The 16,546-nt window shown below is 43.0% G+C and overlaps 1 protein-coding gene across 1 annotated transcript; it reads left to right on the forward strand.

Annotated features, from left to right (window-relative positions):
• Positions 1-3,194: 3,194 nt before the first annotated feature.
• tbx18 (T-box transcription factor 18) lies at positions 3,195-11,403 on the forward strand. The gene is made up of 8 exons (XM_026340726.1): positions 3,195-3,619; positions 4,893-5,055; positions 5,271-5,372; positions 6,544-6,715; positions 7,001-7,168; positions 7,982-8,046; positions 9,399-9,493; positions 9,627-11,403. Exons 1-8 carry the CDS (start codon positions 3,385-3,387, stop codon positions 10,166-10,168), a joined length of 1,542 nt encoding a protein of 513 aa, XP_026196511.1. The 5' UTR covers positions 3,195-3,384; the 3' UTR covers positions 10,169-11,403.
• The last annotated feature ends 5,143 nt before the right edge of the window (positions 11,404-16,546 follow it).

Here is a 16,546-nt window from a genome sequence, read left to right on the forward strand (position 1 = left end):
ACACACACACCTTCCCTGTTGCTCATGCCACTTCCGCCATAAAACGACTGGCAGTGATCCACATGCCCATTAGCACGCGCTAAATAACTGTTAACAATGTATTACCCAGACTCCCCTGCTCCTCCGCCTCCACTCCGCACCGCGTCCCTTCTAAGCTCACAGGTAATTATGTCAAAGGTTTTTAATACACAGACTACTCAGCGCGCAGTGGGTTATGCCTCCAGAGTGACGACGTGTATTTGAACTGTTTTAACTGAGCTGCCCTCTGATTGGATGGATAATATCCTAAAGAGTAAAAAAAAAAATCATTATAAACGCGCACCTGCACGTTAGGGAGTGATCGCCACTTAAAATAGTGTCGTCATAGCTCAAGCAAAATAGAAATAAAAATTATTCTATATAATATTGGAGTTGTTTTTCATTTCAATTTCGTTAATTGCCAATTGTTAGTGTTCAATCCAGCACGCGTCGCTGGCTGAAGACCACGTCCAAATAAATCAGAGCAGCAGGCCGAGCATGTGCTGGCTGTGATTTACACCACCACTGTTTAACCAAAGTGCCTCTTGGTCTTAAATGAACCACACACGGATCCGTGCAGCAGGTTAATGCGTAAGTTAAATCCCGTGTTCAAAGTAGTTTAATTAGTTTCTCCATGCCAGCTCAGATGCGGGGTGCAGGACGGTCAACCTCACTCAGCCTGAAGGATTTAAATCGCAAAGTGTAAGAAATAAAGATGCATCCTACTCAACAGCAGTCTACACAGCTGCCACTGTGGATTCACACATGTCGGACAGCACAGAAAGTTCTGCGACAGAGAGCTCCCCACTGTTTGTACAGAGGAGGACTGCGACCCACTGTCACAGAGAAAGGAAAATCACTCCAAATGTAGAATCCCATTATTATCCTATTGCGTCAACGCGCTTTAAGGTCATCCTAACCACAAGCATATAGGAGATCATTTGTTTCCAGGGCCTCGAATATGACATCTGGAGTCTGACACTTTATTTTCTTTATAAATGGGCCTAAAGTCTCCCGAAGAATAATGCTGCGCTGTCAAACGCTTTTATTTTTATTTTTCATTCTAAGAATAAACGCGTAAAGTGGCTGTTGTAACATTTTGACAGAGTAAATAATAGTTCACCAACGGCAGATGGCATAGTGGTCGTTAAGATGCTCGGACAAGTGCACCTGTTAACGAAAAGATACAGAATTAAAATCGAAAAGAATTATTTCACAAAAAAAAAAAAAAAACATTTTTATAAACCTGCATGTATCTGTAAAGCTGCAGAACGAAAATAAGAAGTTCAAATTATTACAAATTACAGCTAATTAAGTTTGCAGTGAAAACTGGTATAATAATTTTATACCAAATTTATAACCAAATTAATTAGTATAAATATTTTAATATTAATATTAACATCATTACTATTAATCATATATATTATATTAAATATTACATAGAACATTTAGCTTCATTCGATACATTAATTGCCTATTTTGAAAATCAACGATATTAAATTCAGATATTTGAGTTTTTGGTTTATGCAGAAGTTGATGGTAAAACAAAACTAGAAATTAAATAACCATAATAATGAGGCCAGCCTAACTCTGTCTTTTCATTATTTGGATTTTCGTCCTCCTCCACTGGTTTAATTCCTTTGGGGGTAAGACTCATGGTGAATAGAAACTATCTGAAAGAGAGCGCAGCCAACAGTTTGGGACTCCCTCGGAAAGTGAAACCCACCTTTTTCCTTCCTCTCGACGTTCAATCATTTACGCTGAATTTATGGCAACATGTTTATTTATTCGGTAAAGCACGAGAAGACTTGAGCTGTGTGTAACACCGGGTTTAGCTCAGTAAACTTAAAACAATAAATTAAATGATCATGTGGAATTAAAAAAAAATTGTATGCAATAATTTCAACAAGACTTGAATAAATGAAAAAAAAACTAAAACGGAGGGTTGCTAAGTAACAAATGAGCAGCTTAATTAATCGGTTGGCGCAAATGTTGTGCGTCAAACTGTTTGGCGCTCATCCACCGAGATGTGCGCCATCGGGAAATCAGCCACACGAGTCTGAGAGCCCCGTAAACGCGCTCTGCCTCGCTGTCTTGTTTATTTATAGCCAGGTTCTCCCCCCTCGTTGACCACACCATCATTTACGCGGCCTTGAAAGCGGCTGTATCCATTCAACGCGTATCTCGCTTCACTTCAGCAGTTTGTGCGTTAAGTCGCTTGTGATCCTGTAGTTGTCACGTCTTAATCATCAGCACGACCTGTTGTCCAGTTACTGTATTTATTGGCTCAAGTTTCCTACACAGAGGACTATGGTTGGTCAGGCTGTATTCAATTAGGCCCACTTCAGCAGAATAACGCACGGCAGCCACGTTGATGACGTGTTATCATTAAAGTGACGTCTTTAAAGATAAACCGTCGACATGTTGCTGTATTCGTTGCTGCGTTTCGCCTGCGAGTGGTCACGATGAAGGGCGGTTATTTCAGTGGATACTAGAGTGGACTGCAATTAATTTGTGCATTAAAGTCACCGCTATTGTCACCACACACACTGATGGAGTTTATAGAGGACAGTTTGTTATGATGTGGTGAAGCAACGTTTTTCTTATGTGGCAACGTTTCGACTGATTTTATCAGTGGCTTTGATGAAACAGATATGAGAGATGACACGAGTTCAGGTGTCTTCTGAGTGGACAAATAAAATTATAATAAAAACACAGGAGTATGGTCCTGATGTGGCCCAGTAAGCATGTGTAGACCAGCAGCCCAATATATTTTGGACGCCCCAGTTTTATTGATGAACGCACTTTGGAGAAATAATTCTCATGTGAAAAACACACATGCTGTTAAAAAACGACGTCTTCCAGGACGGGGGCTGCAAGTGGCCGCGGTGCCGGACGCACTGATGCTGTGATGCGCAAAGCATGTCGGGCCGGTGTGTGAAAATGCGCGCAGTGCCCCCAGAGAGACGCTCCTCGCGCTCGTCGTGATTCATTCACCAGCTCGAGCCTACGTTTACCTCATAAGGCGGCACGAGCTGCCCCCGCAGCGGGCGGGATCAGGGAAAAGTTCCGGGGGGCTGCGAATCATGTGATTGGTTGCTCCGCGCTGTGACTGACAGGTCCCCTTCTCCGGATCTCATCTAAGCCCCGGTTGTTGACACTCTGCAAAAGTCCACACGCCTCTGACGGATAACTAACGGAGACAGGATCCCAGTTCCTCTCGGCCCGCTCCGCTTCCCGTACTGCCCGACTGGAGGACGGACGCGCACAGCACAGCGCAACCGGGACTCTGGATTCTTTTACTTTCACGGCGTCTGTGTGGTGAACTTTGCTCGCTCTCGCTCTTCTGTCCTGAGACAGAGAGAAATGGCAGAAAAGCGGCGATCTCCGTGCGCGCTCAGCGTCAAGGCTCATGCGTTCTCGGTAGAGGCGCTGATTGGGGCGGAAAAACGGCGCCGGACGACCGGAGAAGACGCCGCGTCCTCCGGGTTCGAGGACGGAACTGATGTCTCTGATCTAACTGCGAGCCCCGGCCCGCGGGCCGACAGGACGTGCACCAGCGACCGGGGCAGCGAGGCTGAGTGCGCCAGTGACGGGTCCCGTAAGTAAACATCAACAACGAAATGTAATAATAATAATAATAATAATAATAATAATAATAATAATAATAATAATAATGACTGCACTGAATATTCAAAGTGTTGGGATTGCTAAATTAGTAGTACTCAGTAATAAAGGTGATTCATGCCCATTAGATTTAGATTAGATTTAACTTCTCATCGCTGGTTGAATTTGTTTTATTTTTACTAGTGTGCTGCAAATGATTCCCTCTTTCATTCATAGGCCGCGCACATCACTGTATTTATAGGAAAGGAAATAAATACTAAATATGAAGCAGCACAGTTCTTCTGAGTCTCTTCTGTTTACTGTCGTGGAAAATTCCGTGTTTTATTTAATTGTATTATTTATGTATTCATTTCTACCGAATTGACGCAGGTTATAAAGTAAAACGACGATGAGTTCTGGTGGGAGCCGCACAGTAGAGCCGGCCTGAGTGTGACTGATGTGAGACGCTTTATGAGTTGTGTTGCAATCATAAACACGCCAATTAGCAGCGTATAAAGGCAGGAGAAGAGCCAGAGAAAGCAGAAACACACTGGCCCTGACAAGGCAGGATTTCAATCTGCTGCCAGTTTAAACGCGTTTGGCTGAGGATGCGTCTTTGTGTTAGTTTGGCCTGTGAGGTCCATACATGTGCAGCACTTGGGGAGGCCTGTGTTGAATAGTGCAACACAACAACAACAACAACAACACAAAAACCAAATGAAAACAGGTCTCACAAACCCTCCGTCATGAGAGTAGTGTTGGGACACGACTTTGTGTTGAGTGTATAGTGAAATGAGTAATTTCTGTACCATAACGTGTCTGCTCTGGTGTGTAGTTCAGTTCAGCTTTAGAGAGTTAGAGTTACTATACCTCCACCACAGGTCCCGAGCCTTCAGTGTGTCGATCTTCACACGTGAATTTAAATCAGTTCCCACACTCAGAGCTACTTAAAATCATTTTATCTCCTTGGAACAACAAGTGATAGCTTGTCGTCTGTGCACTGCTGTAAACAGTCTCTGTGAGGTGGAGGACGGCTGCAACAACCAAGTCCCAGTCACACATTTGTTTTTATTGTATTTCAAACCAGGTTTCTGCAGCAAAGCGTTAGTTCAGTAAATCATGTCTGTGTGCTTCTAAAATCAAACGTCACCGTGAGCTCAGGATACAGTGTCCAGAAGTTTAACACATTGTTCAGTGAGCTCTGCTTGTTTTTGGGTGATGGCTGTGCTGCTATTCAAACGTGTCAATCTCGCCTCTTTCCGGTTCAGCGGAGAGCGAGGACGCGCTGCTGGAGAGCCCGCAGCCCGCAGCTCCGTGCGCGACGCCGGTCACCGGCACCGGGGAGGAGACCCGAGTGGACCTGCAGGGATCAGACCTGTGGAAACGGTTCCACGAGATTGGCACGGAAATGATAATCACCAAGGCTGGAAGGTAAAACAGAGTTAGAAAAACAAACTGAAACAAATGTGCTCTTCTTTAATACCGTGTGTATGATAATAATAAAAACAAAACACATCTATTTAACACATTCACCTCATTATCATTATTGTTATTATTATAATTATTCCTACGGTGTTGGGTAAAAATGACTTTATGTGAAATCTCCGGTGCAGATGATTGATTTGGTTTATTTGGTTTCCTGACAGGCGGATGTTTCCCGCTATGCGTGTGAAGATTACGGGCTTGGACCCACATCAGCAGTATTACATTGCTATGGATATAATCCCCGTGGACAACAAACGATATAGGTAAGACACACGACCCAAAGTACAGAAAGCTCCAGATTTTTTATTTGTTTTTTCATTTTACAAATGTAAAGTCAAATTGAAAAGTCGACGCAGGGATATCAGAGGGCCACTGGAGCCCGAGGAGCTGCAGGGAGGTGGCCTTTAACCCAACATGCATGTCCTACACAATATTACAGTCATTTTCGTTGGCATGTCGTCTTTATTTAGACTGCTCATGTCTGCACCGTCTCTGAGACAAACCGAGATTTTTCAATTGTGCAGCCCCAGGCCTCGCTCCGCAAATGGCTCTTGGCACCGGGCTTTTGTCACGGCGGTTTTGTCGTCCCCCCTTTTTGGAAAAGGCCCTTTGGATGCCTAACCTCTCCCAGCCCAGAAGGTCAAACCAACAAACGTCGTTAGGACGCAGACGAAAACAGCAGTTTTTCCACGCCATGCACTGCAGCTCTATCATTTCAAAACCCGTTTGTGCGTGAACGCATTTTTAGCGGCGCACTGGAGTGATGGGTGACATCTCGGCGGACACGTTAGAAGACATCGCATATGTTACCGTGTCACTGAAACGTCTGTGCCCGCTGTAACACACGCAGATCAGAGCTGCGGACAGTGGTGGAGGAAGAAGAAGAAGCCCTCTCTGCAGGTTCTCCTTCCAACCAAACGCGTAACAGCAGGTGATGAACTCGCCGTGCGCCACTTGAGAAACGAATTAAGACCATTAAACAGTGAACCTACAATATGCACGGGTCTGTACGTCCTGAGGCCTGAGAACGGTGAAATAGCTTTAAGGAGCAGCCCAGCGCAAAGCAAAGCGTGTAACGAGTTAACATATTGAATTAAAATGTGGCACAGAAACAGATAATATGTTTCTGCGGTCTGTGATCATGCGGTAAGCTTTATTACCCACATTATACTTCACATCAGCTCAAACCTGCACTCACATGAGTGATGGCAGATTAATAGACTGATACTCAACGCTGACTCTATCTCCAGCTTTTTTTTTTTTTTTTTTCCAAAGGTCACCTTGTCAGTTCCTTGTGATTATCGTTTTTTATTATAATGGTTTTGAATATGGAAATTGATATTTAGATATAAAAGGCTAAATCTAATTGTTAAAAGTATTCTGTGTGTGTGCGCGCGTGTGTGTGTGTGTGTGTGTGTGTGTGTGTGTGTGAAGGTACGTGTACCACAGCTCCAAGTGGATGGTAGCGGGGAATGCGGACTCCCCTGTGCCGCCCAGAGTCTACATCCACCCGGACTCTCCGGCCTCAGGAGAGACATGGATGCGTCAGGTGGTCAGCTTCGACAAACTCAAACTGACCAACAACGAGCTGGATGACCAGGGACATGTAAGTACCACAAGAAGGACTACAATATTACTTTTATCTTAAAGCTCATGCTAACCCAGTGTGGCCATTATTTTATCTCTGATTCAATATAAATCATATTTCCTCAGTGATAATTTCAGAGCCTCTCTTGAAATATTCAATTTAAGTTTTTATAACACAGTGAATGCTTTTTATCTGTGGCATTTTTTTTTAACTATTACAAATCAATTGCTTATATGTTTTTTTATCACACATATTATAATATTGTTGATATTAATATTTAAAGATTATTCCCTCCATGCTCAGATCATTCTGCACTCCATGCACAAATACCAGCCACGGGTCCACGTGATCCGTAAGGAGTGTGGAGAGGAGTTATCCCCAGTGAGGGCCATCCCTGCTGGAGAGGGCACCCACACCTTCTCCTTCCCCGAAACTGTGTTCACCACCGTCACAGCATACCAGAACCAACAGGTAGCACAGCTGACCTCCACACAGTCACATGTCACATCAAACACACTGAGGCAAAGAAGCTCATATTTCCAGTGAGTGTTATACGTATATTATAGTTTAGCAGTTTTGTGCTGTTTGTGCTCCAATTTAGCAACCAAATAAGTAAAGGAAACTTTAAATATTTCTGAAAGAAACATTCCTCTTTCAGTGTGTATATACGTGTGTGTGCTACAAAACAGAGTGAGAGGGAGAGAGTGAGAAAGACCCTGTGGTTTTCCTAGAGCGTGATTAACTAGTTCTACAGAGGGAAGGCTCATCGTGCTGGTTGTTCAGCTGTCGGGAGACCTTGATTTTTTCTGGATCTGGAAACAGTGGATTTTAAAGTTAGCTTCAGCACTGGAAAGCTGCTGGTTTTCTGGAGTTTTGCACTGTACCAGTGAATGTGAGCTTTTAATTAGGTATGTTCGCTGGGGTTAACTGGCCGTAGTCAGAACATGATGGAGATACCTATAAAAGTCTTGTTGGACGTGGGTCACAGAGCTGGACTTAAAAAAGTCACCTACAGCCTGGACAGACCCACGGCAGCCTCAGACATTAACATGCATACGCACAGAAATACATATTTATGTGCAAGAAAAAACAAAAAATACATGCATTCATTTCTATAAATATTCAGAATACACACCAACCCCTCACATGAATATATGTATTTATAGAGCCAATTGTTAAGATTACAAATAAAAAAAACAAACGTTTTTCCATTTGTTGATATATGTTGTTGTGGACTTTTACATTTTTTTAAATAATTTAAAAATGTCTTATTTTGCCTTTCAGATTACAAGGCTGAAAATTGACAGAAACCCATTTGCCAAAGGCTTCAGAGACTCTGGCAGAAACCGGTGAGTTCATTTCAACCGCACAGATTTTCACATTATCTAGTGCATTAGGATCCGTGTGGGATGCATGAGTGCATTATATCCTGGCTTGGTTGTGGTTTTTGTCACAGCTATTTTAGTTTGATTTTATGGTGAGAAAAGCTACGTATTTTTTTCTAATGGAAAATGTGCAACAGTTTCCCATTTAATCCGTCCTGAATGGCAGAAAATAAATTGGCTAAACTGAACAGACGTGGCACTTATTATTACGGTCTCAGCATATTAATCGCTGATGCATTTTCATTTAAATGTGCTAACTTTAAAGGCACATTTAAATCCTACAGTCGCAAAGTTACAGGCACATGCCTTAAGAGGAAAAAATCCAACCTCGGCTGCAAACCTAAATGGAGCGTCAGATTCCAGCCAGGCTCGGGAACATAAACATCAACAGCAAAATAATAAAAGTCAAGAGTGTCCTGAAGAAAATCTGTATAAACACATTTCTAAACATATATAAACACAGCATTAAAACAACATAGCAGTAAAACTCCAACAGTCTCCGAACAGCCACTCCCATGAGGCCTCACAGAAATCATTACAGGGGAGGGGAAGGGGAAGGGAGAGAGCAGGAGTAACAGGAGGCGAAGGAACGTGTGAGACAGAAAATTTGAGATGGAGTAAGGTAGAGAACAGCAAACTGGATAACGAAAGGACCCTGATGGTTGACCCTATAAAACTTAAACTCTGGAAGGCTGAAAAAAAACCTCCCCTTAAATCTAACAGGAAGAGTTAAGCAGTTTGCTAAATAAACTTCTGCTCTGATAGGCTGCTTTGGAGCACACAGAACCCCTCCAGGCAGCTTGTCTAAATTATCACCGTGGCTACAACCCTGCAGGGGGGAGGACTTTTATCCTCACGCTAACGAGGGGTAACAGAGCACTCGTCTTGCCCCGCCACAGCAACCCTCTGCCCCACCTAGAGAGGGAGGAAGAGGCGGATTTTGGGGGGAAGGGGAGTCCCACCTCATAAATCCTTGCTGCGGCTTCCTGCTCCTTCGTCCTGATTCGCCCGTAAAAGCCGTGTGAAAGCAATTACCTCTGTGCACCCGGCCGGCAGCAGCCAATCACAACGTGGCGTTAATGCCCCTCATTACCTGTGGTCTCCATGGAGATGGCGAGTGAGGCCCCACGGGCGACTAAGATGGCCGCCAGGTGGTTGGCATAATGTACGACCCAGTGAGGCACATTAAGTGAGCGTAGCTGCAGCTGCATTAGTGACTTGTGGTACAAGGAAGTTCAGCTCCAAATGATTTTGTGATGAATTCTCTGTAATGCTGATGTTGGTGTGTTACAACTACGTCTGTGTGCGTTTGACAGGATGGGTCTGGAGGCCTTGGTTGAGTCGTATGCATTCTGGCGTCCGTCCCTGCGAACACTCACATTTGAAGACATCCCTGGCATGGCCAAGCAAGGTAAAGTGAACTGACAGGAGTACGCTAATGATTTAAAAAATTAAAACTCTGTGTAGAATTCATTCAATATAACATAACATCACACCAGGAATCGCTGTGGCCATAAAAACTGAGCCGGGCTCTGTTTCTGTAGGAGTCCCAGGAGCACATGGAGCAGTCGGAGCGTCACCTCACCTGCTGTCCACGTCCCCGTGCTCCTCGCCTTTCCAAGTTTGCCCTCTCAGCCCACCTGATTACACCTGCAGCCGACCTACACATTCACTCCACCGTTACAGCAACCCCCCAGAGCCGTTCCCCCCTCCCAGAGGACCATCAGCGTATGAAGGTGAAGGATTCTGTTCCCTGCCTCTCCCTGCGTCTCAGCTTGGCTATCTATCCAACCCCACCCCACAGGGTTATGCTGGTCTTCGCCTCCACACGCCACCCTACAGCCTGTATGGTTACACATTCCCCCCCTCACCACGCCTCGCTGCCAGCCCTGATAAAATGGCCGCTGCTGCCACTGCCAATCATCAGAGTTCCTTCCTTGGCTCGTCTCCTAGTGGGACTCTAACGGACAGTCTGGGTGTGCTCAGCGGAGGACAGCAGGGCTTCTTGTTTGACTCTCGGACTTTAGGACTGGCGGGTACCCAGCCAGGAGGTGGGTCCTCACAGGTCACTGCCCACATGGGCTGAATTTGTCTCTGGACATATAGGGTTGTCACAAAAAAACCAAATGACACCCTGGAATGGGCGGAAGTTGTTTTGGTTTCAGACCGCTCTATTAATTAATGTGTGGATCTGTGGAAAAACAGAGAAGAGTGAGAGATCAAGCCACTGCTACTGTGAACATAAAGAGCCTGTCAGGGCGTCCTTCAAGCATGTGTAGCTGCAGTGGTCGCCAGAGGGAGAAATGTCCTGTGGCTTGATAAGGAGTCCATGTGATGTAACCCAGTGAATAGCAAATGAAAATGGATTGGGCAGAAACTGGGCTGGCCCGAGCACTCAAAGCAAGCACTTCAACCCCTGGCAGGAGGCCTCGAACCAGTAACTATTATACTCACACAGCATTCTACATTGTCTCTATGATCTTACTTTGGCGGGAGTCACTGAACACCACTTTTGAGCTTTTTTCTTTTTGAGGGATATATGAACTGCCGTTCTTTCATCAGTTAAATTCTTTCTCGGTATCTGGTGCTGTTCTCAATCAAGTCGTTGGATTAACAAATATGTAGCTGGTCCTGTGCACTACAGGCAGGGTCTTTTCACCACTCAGACTTAAAACATTTACACGCAACACCAGGAGCCTGTCACATATTAACACGATGACATCATGTCCGTCAGAAACCTGGGCGTTATTCCAGTGTCAGTTATGGACTGATGAGGTCACAGTAGTGGCAGAGTGCTGGATGATCAACTGATCTACGTGTTCTGTGTCAGGTTTGATGGACATTTACATGATGCAGCTGTTTGGACGTCAGGCTGAAGTCGTTTTTTTTTTTTTTTGCTTTTATGACGCATACATAACTGCACATGCTGATTCTGTGTATAGCGGAAGAAAAAGCAGGAAGAGGAATATGTACATAAAGGGCCGTCTGACCCTTCGCACTTAAAAATCATAATGCGCCTGCTTCTGCTCTTTGGACTGGGTCAGGTACACAACAGCCAACGGTGAACTTGACAAAAAAAAAATCTTCTTTGCAAACACTCATTATATCAGCACGCCTCTTGGCCAAAGACATTAACTTGTTCTTTGACCCCTTTTGAGCCAAATAAAATATATATCTATTCATGTCACAATGTTTATATGTAATCACTATCTTATTAAATTAACTGAATTCAGATGGTTTAGCGACGCAATGTGTTATGTGAGAGAGTTTTCTTGGCACATTTTTACTAAAGTAATCACAATACAGTATCTCCCTGTGAAAACAAACCAACTGAACAATGCTTGTGTTTATGTTCTTGTGTATATATGTATATGTATATATGTGTGTGTGTGTGTGTGTGTGTGTGTGTGTGTGTGTGTGTGTGTGTGTGTGTGTGTGTTACCGTGAATGTTGTGTGTGTGGGAAAGCCCCCAAATAATGAGTTGTTCTAAATCCTTGAAATGAAAAATACTTCAGGTGACTGGGAGGAGGTCTTATGCAGTACACACACACACACACACACACACACACACACACACACACACAAATACTTTACTTTTACTGTGTCATTTCCATGCAAACTAAGTCTGTTGAACTGACCAGTCACACAAGACAGGGTACATAGTTAATTTGGATGTGGGTGTGAAGGTGCAGATATGTTAGTGAGTGTGAACACGTGTGTGTGTGTGTGTGTGTGTGTGTGTGTGTGTGTGTGTGTGTGTGTGTGTGGCAACAGGTGTTGTCAGAGAGTGTGTGACCTTAGTCTCTAAACTCATGTAGATCCCTGAGATTTGACACTTACTTCTCCAAAGTAATTCAACTGTTCTACATCAAGATTTTACAGAAAACTGTTTGCTGTCATTGAGGCTTTGTCATTTTAAGCTCTTTTAATGTCTGATCAAGCCCACTAACCAACCACTGAACAGAAAAAAACAAATTTGAAATAAATAAAAGCACAGTTAATAAATTAGCTTAGGAGCTTTGTTGGTAGTAAATCTGGAAAAACATTAGTAAAAAATAACTTTAAGGAGAGATTCAGTTAGGAAAGTGCATAAGATTTTTTCTGTCTGCACAAATGGTGCAGATGAATTAATTAATTATTTAAAAGGAGCTCAGAGCAAAACACAGACACCTTAGCATGGTCCAATGATAAAAGTATGAATCCTATATGTTTTGGAGATTCAAGTTGAAATTGCTTGGCATTGACGAGTCACATCTGTTCTTAAAAATCCAATCAAAAGGAATTTTCACCTTCCCTAAGTATTCATCTCAAAATTTTCTGACACCCATTTCCTCCTCTGCTCCTCGGTCCCACCTCAGTTGTCTCCTGTCACTCTGAAGGTGAGAGGTGCTGACGAGAGGAGCACATGTGAGGGGGAAAAGGATGCAACGGGGGAGGAGAGCTTATTTTAGAACTCAGGAATGATTGGCTTGTTGTTCCTGAGTGACAGGGGACGGGACCCCTGCTTGGTGCATCTGTAACACACACACACAAACACGCACAGAAACCCACACACTGCTAATGCAGATAGAAACATGCACTGCATGAAGCTCATTTTTCCCTCCCTCTCTCACTTCTTTTAAAAACTTTGCTTTGTTAAACGTTGATTTGAAAAAGAAAAATGCAATTCTCATCTTACATTCACGCTTATGTCTACATGGTGTCAGTCTAGTGATTCTAGGCTGAGGTGGGGACTTTGACACTTGTGTATGTCCAGGTGCCAAAGTGACAGATCTGTCACACTATTTGTGCCTGAAGGAGGACAGGAGAGGGCGAAGCGGAGGGGGAGGCAGCAGAAGGTGGAGTATGTAGCTGTGTGAGTTTGTGTGAGAGTTTGTTGTCTTTATCAGTGGTCCATGACTATGAGGGGAAACTCTGAATGTCAATTAGACATTCGTAAGACGTGCACGAAAAACATACAGCAACACACAAATAGCTTAAGATGACCTATTACTGACATAATCAAATGAATGAATGTCATAGAACAGAACAAAACAGAACTCACGAATCCAGTTCTGGACCAAAGCAGTAGATAGACAATCAAACCATCATATTTTGGCATTAGAAGTAAACATTTAGAAATTAAAGTTAAATTTAAACAACTATCTACAATATTGTCACTATGTGTGCAAATGGTCTTAGGCATTTAGGCTCCTATAATATTTGATTTAGAGAAAGACGCTGGTCAAACAATCTCTATAATTGCTCTAACTGCTTTAATGTGTATTAGAGTTCCTCAGTGATACCAATCACTGCATTTAATGTATCATATTTACTTGTAATATCTATTATTAGCGGACTACACTGATTATATAGCCACACATAAATACACACTTAGCGGTGCCGACGAAGAATCTCATCATGACACCGAATATCCCCAACGCTGTGAGGCATCAAATCAAAGCTGAGACACATCAGTCTTCATTCTAGCATGTGTTTGCATGTGTGGATGTGTAGTGATGCCAGGCCAGGCATACTAATGTAGATACAAAACGCGAATGAGCACGTGAGGGAGTGAGCAACAGTGTTCTCAGTGTTCTGGCTCTAATAGATTATAATTGTATGGTGTCGTGATAACGCTCACGCAATTGCACACACATGCTCATACACACAAGTGCATGGCCTGCTTGCATTGCTAAAACGTGAAGTCTTCAATTTTCCACTTGTTGCTCTGAATATTACAGGCACAAGCACTTCTGACCTTTCCAACCACAGTGTTTACACAAACAGTTACAGTCTGGCAAATGAATTCTACTGAACCAACTCGAGTGCACCACTGAGAGAAAACAGCGAATTCATCTGGGATGTCTTTTAACAACTTGGATAAAAAAACAACAACAAGGATTAAAGTAAAAAGGGACTGTAAGTAATAAAAGCATAAAGAATAGCTGTTCATTTGCATTGCCTCAAAAGGTTTCCCATGTACAGTATGATGGTCTGCGACGTTCTCAAACAGCTAGTCTCAGCAAAAGTGGAATATATTTACCATATCTTTCCTCTACACCCATTACTTCCCTCGGGGGAACTGGCTACCCTGAGCACTCAACACAGAAGGCAGCATTTGCATAGAGGCCAGTTATGTGGTTTGACCACGTGGTTGACTGCGTTCAGAGGGGAGTTGCGGCCTGCTGTGTGTGACTACGCATACAAACCAGGGAGTCCACAGGTGAGGTCATGTTGGGCGGTGACAAGAAACTAGTTCTGGTAAAGAAGTGTGCTGTCGTCAGAGGTAAAAAAAAAAAAAAAAGACGTCTGTTTGTGTCTGATGGGCAGAATATTAAAATACATATGGGGATTTAGACAAACGTCTTTCTTCTAAAGGGTTCCCAGACAAGACTTCCTTCATGAAATATAAGTTGTGTGTCAACTCTTGAGTTGATTTCAGAGAAATAAAAATGTATGTCTGTGGATTGTTTCTCATTTTAGACATTGACTGGGGACAGAGGGGAGAGTATTGGAGCTCAACTGGCTCTTCTGCCTCTGCTGCAGTTCCAGGAAGTGCACCTGTGTTCATGGAGGCTTCAGCTGGTGACAAGAGGAGGGTGGGCGTGCTGGTGATGTTGCAGGCTCAGCTGAGCTACGCCTGCGTGACCTGTTAATGGCCGAGTGGATATTTGATGACAGTTGCAAGAATCTGAGGCACAGGGTGTCCTTTACGGCTGTTAAATCTTTGTCATCAAAACTACCCCTGCTAGGTTGATTTATGGTCCTCTCGGCAGCGCATGCTTCTCAGTACCCCCTTATTAGACCCCCTGTGAACTCTGATCTATGAGGGGGGTGTTGAGGTATAATTATGACACAATATTTTCCTATAATCTTTCCATGTCAACAAAGAGGACATGAGCACCTCTGCTGACTCCCTCCCCGGTTCACAAACACACACTCACACACAAACACACAGAGAGAGTCTTGTAGACCTCAAAGTCAGTATGTAACACTTTGCTCTTATGAGGCACTCTGAAGGTCTGAAAGACTGAGTGTGGAGCCAAAAGGAAAGAACACGCTGTGGGATGTCTTGTTAATGTCTGTCACTTCTTTAACCATGTGATCCGAGTCTCGGTCCCTCTGACCAACCCATAAGCAAATGTAGGACATTCACAGCTGCTTTAGGAAGACTTGGCCAGACACTTGACACTTGACTGAAGCATATGATATTCAGAGGTATGAAAAGGCAGAAAACCTTTGATTAGAATGGCACAAGTTATTTTACAACTATGTAATTGTCAATTTTAATGAGAGAAATGGCAAATAACCATAAACTGAGTCAAATCAGTCAAACTAAAACTAGTCTTGGTCGAGATGTAATTGATATCTGTAGCAACGCAAATTCTACAAAACAGTATGTCACATTATTCAACCAATTTGCCCGGACAGGGATTGTACAAATGAAACAACAGTGTCAAATCTAGAAAACAGGTTCATACATCACAATCTAAGTCCAGCGCTAACATTTAGGAGAGGGTTGATGGCCGTCTTTGTATCTAATCTGCATTTAACAACTTTAATTTAATTACAGTAAACATCACCTTACAGGAAAAGTAGGATTTAAAAACAATAACAACAACAATAACATTAGCAGAAAAAGGACAGCAAAACCTTTTCACTTTTTTTTTTTTTTTGTAAAAAAACATTTCTCCCCTCTGTTTAAAATTTACTACAAGATAGATTCTTAAGAATTAATTAGCGATGCATACATTTACATGTAAATAAGAAATATATTCCATATTCTTGATATAGCTGAGCTGTAACAGAAAAAGTATAATGTTATTGCTTAAAATGTGTTATTACTTGTGGCAAATTTTTCCATTTTTGTCACTGTGTTTTATTTTGTAACGGCACTCGACACTGGCTGGCTAAGGCAGCATTTTTAATCAATTTAATAATTAATAAAAAAAGGTTGAACAAGCAAATGAATAATAGGACTCAGCCGACACCACACAGTTTTCTTGTTTTGACGTGTTTCTCGCAAGATCAGGTACAGTGGTCCTATCCAACACTATCAGCATCAATGTTACTGAGATTTAAACAAGCCTTGTCAACATGTCTCTCTCACTCTCTGCGTAGATGTGCTCATGCTATGCTTTCTGTTTAGATATGCGTTAGATACCGAGGCTTCACGGCAGATTCTTTGGCAGTCACTAATGCAGTGGTGTCACATAAGCATAATCAATTCAAGTTTCCATTTTTTTATATTTATAAAACCCCTAGCACGCATCTTATCCACATCACTTAAGTATTTAAAATGACAAATCCTCTCTCTCTGATGAAGTACATGTTTACAGGCTGAAACTGCATTGCTGTAATTCTGTTGTTTTCTCTGTGCTTGTTACTGATCCACAGCAGACGCTGCAGGAGGTGAGGGACAGGGTCATGCCTGTATGTGTGGGTGTGTTTGTATGTGTATATTTTCTGTGTGGGGATGAT

The sequence above is a fragment of the Anabas testudineus genome, chromosome 24, assembly GCF_900324465.2.
Source record: "Anabas testudineus chromosome 24, fAnaTes1.2, whole genome shotgun sequence".
Taxonomy (NCBI): domain Eukaryota; kingdom Metazoa; phylum Chordata; class Actinopteri; order Anabantiformes; family Anabantidae; genus Anabas; species Anabas testudineus.